General features: G+C 31.3%; 1 protein-coding gene across 1 annotated transcript in view; it reads right to left on the bottom strand.

Annotated features, from left to right (window-relative positions):
* Positions 1-8234: 8234 nt before the first annotated feature.
* Positions 8235-10150, bottom strand: part of LOC131989296 (zinc finger protein 827-like) — a 19059-nt gene continuing 17143 nt past the window's right edge. The window contains exon 9 of the mRNA XM_059354487.1: positions 8235-8269. Within this exon, the coding sequence (XP_059210470.1) occupies positions 8235-8269 (35 nt within the window). The remainder of the gene's footprint in view (positions 8270-10150) is intronic.

The following is a 10150-nucleotide window of genomic DNA, read 5'->3' as shown; positions in this document are numbered from 1 at the left end:
AATTATATAAGATTATAGTGCATATTAATGGGGAAAAAACACACACATATATATATAAAATTATTATTATTAGTGTATTTATTTATTTATTTTTTCATTTATTATTAATTATAATTATTACTTTTAAATAAAAAAAATTCAGTTAAATACTATTACAAAAATACAAAATATAATAATAATAATAATAATAATAATAATAATAATAATAATTTTTGGATGATTTAAAGGAGCAAAAGTTGGTTTAATCAGTTCAGTTGAACATGCAAAATGTTAAATTCGTCTACAGATAAACATATAAAATCCCTCCCTGACTTCAACGTTTTCACAAGAGAATTAAAATGTTATATAGAAACTTTAGAGTTGACGTCAAATAAAACATGTGAACGCACTCTGCTACACTTTAAAAACGTTTTTTCTTCAGCCCCAAAATAATATAAAGAGAAGCACCTTATACCCCATGTGCCTTATGTTATGTTATTTTTATATACTGCATTTGATTTACTGTAACTGACATTTTTCTTTGTATATCTTGTTTATATACTGAATGCCTGTATTTCTTTCATTCTTAAATAAAGATCTGAGAAAAAAAAAAAAAGTAAAAGTCTCAATAGAATGCTAAACATACAATTATTAACATTCTTTATATAAATGGTGTTGACACCCTGAGTAAAACATGTACTAATAAACATATTAGAGAATGTTTCTACAATGCTGCAACGGAATAAGTTAAGTGTGGAAGTACAGAAAAGCTAAAACATAAAACAGTTTAAAAACAAATATAAAGACATCATCTTCACAAAGAACAGACATTTAGAAAAGCCTCTGTAACATGGACATATGTAGACTGTAGTTTCGTAATATACATGGTAATTGTATTTATGTTTATAATATTTATATATATAGTAATTTACAATATACATGTATAGGTATTCACAATGTAATATAAATTGTTTATAGTATATGTATATATATAATTATTTATAATATTTGTATGTGACTATATTGATTATTCACATATGTATGTATATACTGACCTGTTAAGGGGTAGTGTTTTTTTTGTGTTTTGTGTGTGTTTTTTTTCAATTTTTTTTGCTTTTTTGTTTTGTTTTTTATTTATTCATCTATTAATATTTAAACTTGTTTTTTTATTGCTTTTCAATGCTAAGAAAATAACACCTAGAGGGAAATTATTTTGGAATGCTGTTTTTATGGATATTGGTTGGAATAAAGCCTTTTCAATTCTGTGTCACAAATAAAATCAGTCAATTACATTTCAAAATACATCATAACATAAACCCATCTAAGGCATATGTACCAAAATTCCTTGACATTGATAATAAATGTCCCTTTTGTAAAACAAACCTGAAAATGTAACTCATTTATTTGATGGTTGCCCGTGCAGTATTACTATATACTGTGTAAAACAAAACATAAAATCAACATTGAGGGAAAAACATTATTACTTATTTATAATAATAATAATAATCATAATCATAACAACAACAAATCATAAAATAACAATTATTATTTTTGTTATTGTTATTATTATTATGATTTCTTGAAGAAAATAAATAACTTCAGATTTTGTTTATGAAAACAAAACTAGCGCTTTGTCAAGTTTTTCAAAATAAAGCCCTCCCTGGCAGAATCACACATACAAGACCCCGGTGTTGCTGTCAAAATAAAAGCCTTATCTACATGTAACGCTTGACAGAGGAACATTAGAAGAGTTTAATAAAATAAAATGTGTTTGTGTTTTGTGACTCAGAGCGACTCAGTCTCAGTCGGCTGTCACATGCGGGGAAATCCCGCGAAATCTGAGCTCCACGTGGGAGAAAAAGAAAAAAAAAACACTCCGCAGGAGACCGAGGGACCGGAAACGACCCTGCGTGAAAAGAAATGCATTAAATAACTTGTTGATGAAAATTATAGAAGATTATAGTGCATATTTATGGGAAAAAACACACACATATATATATAAAATTATTATTATTAGTGTTTTTATTTATTTTAGTTATTTTTAATAATAATTATTACTTTTAAATAATATAATATAATATAATATAATAATAATAATATAATTTAAATAATAATAAAAATGCAGTTAAATACTATTACAAAAATACAAAATATAATAATAATAATAATAATAATAATTATTATTATTATTATAATAAGTTTTTTGGTTGATTTAAAGGAGCAAAAGTTGGTTTAATCAGTTCAGTTGAACATGCAAAATGTTAGATTCGTCTACAGGTAAACATATAAAATAAATATGTATGAAAAGTACAGTTTTACAAAAAAAAAAAAAAAATTTAAAATAATGTATAAAATTTGTTTGACAGATTTTGACAACTAGTTCAACATTTTTGTATATAATGACTCAAGCATTGAAATGAGGACTGTTAGTTTTATATGGAATGACTATTCAGCATTTACAAGTACAGTTAATTTTGATGACATAAGCAAATAATAAAGTTATAAACAGCAGAGAGTTGTATGAAAGCACTGCTACTATGATTAGACCGTTTTGAGAATATTGGGGCATTTAAAATTTGTACTATTTCACAAAAAAATTCGACAATAGTACAACTTTTATTTCTAAATGTTCTCTCTCTCCCTCATGGTGACAGGTGAAGTTAACTGCATCCATCCTGCTGCAGATTTTTTTAACATAATATAATAAAGACAATCTATAAATTATAATAAAATATTTTGTTTATGCGTTTTTAAATGTTATTTTTCTTCTCCAGGCTTCGACCCTTAAACCTTTTAACCAAGAGACAATAAAAAGAGATTCTCCTTTTTATCAACCTCGCCTCCTCTTTCCATTTAAAAAAATCCTTTTGACCTCTCCTCCTCCTCTCCTCCTCCTCTCTCCTCCTCTTACTCTCCCCACCCCTCCTCTATTCTCCTCCTCTCCTCCTCCTCTCTTCTCCTCACCCCTCCTCTGTCCTCCCCCTCTCCTATTCCTCTCCTCTCCCCTCCACTCTTCTCCTCATCTCCTCTCTTCTCCTCCTCCCCTCCTCCTCTCCTCTCCTCTCCCTCTCCTCTCCTCCTGTAGTTGCAGTTTCTTCCCAAAATATTGAGAATGTTTCTAAGTGTGAAGAACCAATGCAGCCAGCCGCTGTGATCAATCAAAGCCTTTGTCTGCCCGTTTGTTCATGAGACATGATTTTAATTCACTGTGCTCTTAATGTTTATTGTTTAAATCAGCTGTTCTCAACCTTGGGGTCGGGACCCCAATTGGGGTCGCGAGATGATTTCTGGGGGTCGCCAAATCATTTGTTTTAGTCTTTTTGGTCACTTAATGTCTTTTTTTGTTTATTTTGTGTCTTTTTAGGTCATTTTGTGTCTTTTTTTTGTCATTTTGTGTCTATTTTTGGTCATTTTGTGGGGTTTTTTGGTCATTTTGTGTCTTTTTTTTGATCATCTTGTGTCTTTTTTGGTAATTTTGTGTCTTTTTTTTAGTCATTTTGTGTCTTTTTTTGGTAATTTTGTGTCTTTTTTTTGATCATCTTGTGTCTTTTTTGGTAATTTTGTGTCTTTTTTTTAGTCATTTTGTGTCTTTTTTTGGTAATTTTGTGTCTTTTTTGGTCAATTTATGTCTTTTTTGGTCATTTTGTGTCTTTTTTTGGTCATTTTGTGTCTTTTTTTGTCATTTTGTGTCTTTTTTTAATCATTTTGTGGTCAATTTGTGTCTTTTTTGGTCATTTTGTCTTTTTTTAGTCATTTTGTGTCTTTTAGGTCATTTTGTGCCTTTTTTTAGTCATTTTGTGTCTTTTTTTGGTCATTTTGTGTCTTTTTTTGGTCATTTTGTGTCTTTTTTTTATCATCTTGTGTCTTTTTTGGTCATTTTGTGTCTTTTTTTAGTCATTTTGTGTCTTTTTTGGTAATTTTGTGTCTTTTTTGGTCAATTTATGTCTTTTTTGGTCATTTTGTGTCTTTTTTTAGTCATTTTGTGTCTTTTTTTGATCATTTTGTGGTCAATTTGTGTCTTTTTTTGGTCATTTTGTGTCTTTTTTTAGTCATTTTGTGTCTTTTTTTGGTCATTTTGTGTCTTTTTTGCATGTTAAATTGGGGGTCGCGACTCAAAAAGGTTGAGAACTACTGGTTTAAATATCAAGAATCTAATACTATTTTTCCACACTCCCCTCATCTCCTCTCCTCTCCTCCCCTCTCTTCTCCTCCCCTCCTCTCTCCTCCTCCTCTCCTCTTCCCCTCCTCTCCTCTCTCCTCCTCTCCTCTCCTCTCCTCTCCTCTCCTCTCTCCTCCTCCTCTCCTCCTCTCCTCTTCTCCTCCTCTCCTCTCCTCTCTCCTCCTCTCCCTCTCCTCCTCCTCTCCTCTCCTCCCTGATGACCTTTTGTGAGTTCCTGTCTCTCCCGCTGCCTGCTGATTGGCCGAGCCCAGAGCTGCTCCCAGCCAATAAGCAGACCTCCTGCTTGCCGCCATGGAGACCTACAACATGCTAGGTAACCGTGGCAACGGCAGCGGCGGGGACAGGACCCGTGGCGATTGACACTTATCCTCCCACTCGTTGAGCGTGTGGCGTGTGACCTTCATCCCTCATTTCTCTCTCAGACCAACATTCAACTGTTTCTGTCTCCTTTCACACTCAAACCGTTTAGAGTTTAGACCATTAAAAGACTTTTATAGGATCACTGAGAATGAACATAGTAAATATTTATTAAATAAATAAAATAAGTTCATATATAAGACTATGAAATTAATCCTGAAAGAAATAAATTATGCATAATATAAATGTATAAAATATAGAAATAAATCATTATATTTCTATGAATAAATACAAATATTAATACAGATGTTTTAATTAATATTTACTTGTTTAAGTTAATTTCATGTCAGGAATAAACAAGAACACAAAACAACAGAAAAGTATATAAATACAAAAAAAATATGTGAACAAAAAATAAAAATTGCAATCAAAGACAAACACTTACATATTCTTAATATGTTGAAAATTAAATAATAATAATAATTAAAAAAATTATTCAAATAAAAAAAAATGTATCTCTCATTACATAAATGGTGAAATAATATAAATCATATTTTACAAAATAATTATGAAAGAAAAAACCTGAAAATAATTTATAAACAGTTCCCAGATACTTAATATAAGTACTTAAAAACATTTAAAAAAATACATACACACTCAAAGACAAACAAGTAGTTTCAAATCATCATTATTATATATTTTTTGATCATTAATATAATTACATTTATTTATATATTCCTTGCCTCATTTATTTATTTCAGGTATTTATTGGAGAGACATATTTATTTATTTCAGATGCATATTTATTTGTTCAAATGTCTATTAGTAAACATTCTTTGTTTGAACTGTGTGACTGAGATCAAATCAAACTTTATTGATCATTGCAGCAGCGAACAGTAACAAAAATGTTAATAACCATATAATGACATTTAATGAAGTGTTTTAGTTCTTTCGTGCTTCTTTGTGTGTTTTGTGTAAAAATGAAAGTTTTAAAAATGAAATCTGAGCAGACAGAAATCAGCTCTCAGCATATGGAAGTAAATCTGTGTCTTCGGAGTTTGAAATAAAAAAGACGTTGAATTTCTAGCACTGAATATTTCTGCATTAAATTATGCATCTGAATGTTTTTCAACGTTAAAAATTCAACCTTAAAAAATTCAAACGCTAAAAATTCAACCGCAAAAAATTAAACCTCAAAAAATTCAACCTCAAAAAATTAAACCTCAAAAAATTCAACCGCAAAAAATTTGCGTTTGAATTTTTTGCGGTTGAATTTTTTGAGGTTGAATTTTTAACGTTGAAAAACATTCAGATACATAATTTCAATGCATGGGCTAGAAATTCAACCGCAAAAAATTCAACCGCAAAAAATTCAACCTCAAAAAATTAAAACGCAAATTTTTAGGTCGAATTTTTTGCAGTTTAATATTTTGAGGTCGAATTTTTTGCGGTTGAATTTTTTGCAGTTGAATTTTTTGCGGTTGAATTTTTTGAGGTTGAATTTTTAACGTTGAAAAACATTCAGATACATAATTTCAATGCATGGGCTAGAAATTCAACCGCCAAAAATTCAACCGCAAAAAAGATTCAACCTCAAAAAGTTAAAACGCAAATTTTTAGGTTTAATTTTTTGCGTTTGAATTTTTTGAGGTTGAATTTTTTGCGGTTGAATTTTAACGCTGAAAAACATTCAGATACATAATTTCAATGCATAAATATTCAGTGCTAGAAATTCAACGTCTTTTTTATTTCAAACTCCGAAGACACAGATTTACTTCCATATCAGCACCATTAATCAGAGAAACGTTTCAAAATAAAACAACACAAGCTTTTAGTTTGAAAGGCGTTGAAATGACTTTATGAAATTAACCTTTGACTTTGTTCAACATCAGTTAAATAATGCTAAATAATTCTCAACAGACCACAATCACATGAATAAAAAAACACTTAAAAGATGTGATTTTATGAAACTTTTATTCGTTATAATGTGCAAATTGTTTTCTGTTTTTACAAAGCTGTTTGGAGACTTCAGTGAGCGAGCGAACTGGAGAATAATACACAATATATAATATCACAGTTAAAATCAAGCAACACGAGTAATAAATACAGAAAATTATTACAAATCAGAGAGAAATATGGACGAGCTTTTCATCTGTTCGTGTCTAAATATATGAATCACTGTGGAACTGAGAACTGGGACCGCGTATTAGGGACATTGTAAATAATAATAATAACTATAATAATAATCAAAATTAAAAAGAACAAATAGGTTTTTATTCTTGTTCATTTATATCTTTAATCTCAGAGTTTATTCTCACAAATGTATGATTCTACAATCTCAGTGAAATATTTATAATTAATATTTTTGCCACTTTTATCTGTTTAAATGTTATTTTAAAAACACACAATGACTCTAAAACAGTGTCGTACAGATCAGAGATAATATGGGGGATTTTCAAAAATTCTTTTTTTTGCTCATCTGCCAATATATTGACAATGTACTTGCATATATAAAAGGTTAATAATTAATAATAATAATTAAAAAATACAGAGCCAGAGGAGGAGTGTCATTTTATTTCTTGCAAATTCATTATTTTAAATAAATAAATAAATAATAATAAAAAGTGTGTTTTGGGGAGATTTTTCAGTTTTTTTCTCATAAATTTCACGACTTTTTTCTCATTTTCTTCTCTTCCCCAGCTCCATATATATATTTTATTTTTATGTTTTTACAATGTCCCTAATATGCCATTATTATAATAATAAATAGCACCTTTTAAAGCAGCATTTACAAAGTGCTTTGACAGACAAAGCCAGTAGGCGGAAATATTCTGAGAAAAAACTTAAAATTTTGACAAATTTCTTGTAAATTTGTAACACTAATTTGAGTTTGATTCATGACTCTATAATCTGAGTAATTATTTGTGATTTGTTCTTGTATATTTGTTAGTTTTTCCCCGTGTATGTTTTCAACTTCATTTGTATTTTCTGAGAAAATGCTCAAAAATTGACCCAAAAAATACTTATAGAGTAAAAAATGAATATGAAGTTTTTCCTCATAAATTTGTGATTAAATTAAACACTTTAATCTCAGAGAATATTTAGTTTTAATAATTTTTTTTCCTCATAAATGCATTACTTTAATCTCAGAAATTCTCAGAATATTACCCTCCAGATGATTTTTAACTTTTCTGTCAATTGTTCTTTTTTTTTAATCCCACTTCACGTAGTTTTAGCTGCTAATAAAAACATTAATAATTAATCTGAATGTGCAAAAATGTGTTTGCTGCCCCCTACAGGACCGGAGTGTAATATTATGTGAAAACCCGAGCATGAATTACTAAATATTGTGCAGAAATAATTTTTTTTCCTGCATAGTTTAATAAATAAAACTCATTAAAATATGTATTTCAGACGTTTGGTATCTGACCCCACCCACATAAACAGGAAGTGACATCACACCTGCTGGATCAGGTGGTAGTATTGATAAAAGTAAATAAAAAAAATATTGATATTTTTTAATGGCCGCAGCTGCAGAGTGGTGACTTTCTGTGTTAAAAAAGGCTTAAACCTTCTAAAATGACTCGTTCTTTTTTATCTCAGCAGAACTACATATAGTGCAACTTTAAATTAAGACATTTCCGACTCTTCAGCCTCGTGTTGTTATGTGTAAACACAAATACATTATCAATATACAACACAAATATTAGAAATATCATCACTGTCCTCCAGAAACCTCGAAGCTTCGAAAACCTTCAAAGAAGAATCATTTAAAATAATTCAATGTTAAAACCATTATTATCAATTAGAGGAATGGAAAAAACATTAAAATGAAGCCGTTTCAGCCTTTTAGATGTGAATATTTGCTGGTTCTCTGAGTCTTCTATGAAAATATAGTGAATATTTTGGGGTTTTGTCCATTAGTCAGAAGAGAAAAAACATTAAAAGACGTCATGTCACTATTTCAACACTGGAGCGGACTACTATACCAGAGGTCACCACCAGGTGATCCAGCAGCTCTGATAGTTTATAAACAAACATAATATCCTGTTAAATCAGAAAGAACCCAGACAGTGAAAATGTTTCCATTTTGTCGCTGTTTTCGTTTTCTTTGAGACGAACTCTGACGTGTCTCGTCTTCACCCCAAAGAAACACAACATAAGCAGTTTCACTTCATTTTAGGCAGTTTCAGCCTCTTAACTGTGAATATTTGCTGGTTTTCTGAGTCTTCTATGATAATACAGTGAATATTTTGGGCTTTTGTCCATTGGTCAGATTAGAAAAAACATTAAAAGACGTCATGTCACTATTTCAACACCGGAGCGGACTACTATAGCGGAGGTCACCACCAGGTGATCCAGCAGCTCTGATAGTTTATAAACAACATAATATCCTGTTAATCCTGTTATCACTGTGTCCACGTCCGCATATCTGACGCATCTTGGAAGAGACACAAGTGAAGGGAAGTGAAGAGATACGACAGCAAACCAGAAAGAACCCAGACAGTGAAAATGTTTCCATTTTTACTCGCTGTTTTCGTTTTCTTTGAGACGAACTCTGACGTGTCTCGTCTTCACCGCAAAGAAACACGTCGTAAGCATTTTCACTTCATTTTAGGCAGTTTCAGCCTCTTAACTGTGAATATTTGCTGGTTCTCTGAGTCTTCTATGATAATACAGTGAATATTTTGGGGCTTTTGTCCGTTGGTCAGATTAGAAAAAACATTAAAAGACGTCACGTCACTATTTCAACACCGGAGCGGACTACTATAGCGGAGGTCACCACCAGGTGATCCAGCAGCTCTGATAGTTTATAAACAACATAATATCCTTTTAATCCTGTTGTCACTGTGTCCACGTCCTCTAACGTTACTTCATCACCAGAAAACGTCTCTTTTTCTGTCAACAACAACAAAAAATACTGATATGTGTCCAGCCGTAAACATGCCTCTGGTGCCGAACAGCATAACGGAAAAACAAGTTGGATTCAAATGTAGTAGTAATAAAAGTATAGAGAACCTTAAAACAGAAATACTTGAGTAAAGTACTTTAACTTGTACAATAAGTACACTAAGTACAATAAATGTACTGAGTTACATTCCACTGCTGTTTGTTCGGCCTCAGCTTTGTATTCTAACTGATAACTTTTTACTTTTTCTTTAATTAAATAAATAATAATAATGCCATGGCTGATCTTTGAAGTGAAATTTGACACAATAAACACCAAAATGTATTTATTTCAAAGGTTTTTGTGTGTCGGAAGGATCGTGAAGCGAAGGTTTCTGAAGGACGAGAGCGACAGGCAATAAATATGTCACACGGTTAAATAGCGTTTAGAGTTCAGTGATTATATGAAAGCAGGCAGCAAAACTCACGAGCATGATGCAAAAATCTAATAAAACGTTCCTCATCTGTTTTCACTGAGCATCAACTGTGATTGACATTCTCATACAGAGACAGTACAGCTTTACATCCAGAGGATGAGGAGGAGGAGGAGGAGGAGGAGGAGGGGGGGGGGGGGGGGAGGAGGAGAGGGAGTAGGAGGAGGAGAGGAAGAGGAGGAGAGTAGGAGGAGAAGGAGGAGAAGGAGAGGAGGAGGAGGAGGAGGAGGAGGAGAGGGAGGAGGAGAGGAGG

This window comes from Centropristis striata, chromosome 17, assembly GCF_030273125.1.
Source record: "Centropristis striata isolate RG_2023a ecotype Rhode Island chromosome 17, C.striata_1.0, whole genome shotgun sequence".
Classification (NCBI taxonomy): Eukaryota; Metazoa; Chordata; class Actinopteri; order Perciformes; family Serranidae; genus Centropristis; species Centropristis striata.
Note: the sequence above shows the minus strand (reverse complement) of the source record. Positions and strands in the feature narration are given on the sequence as shown.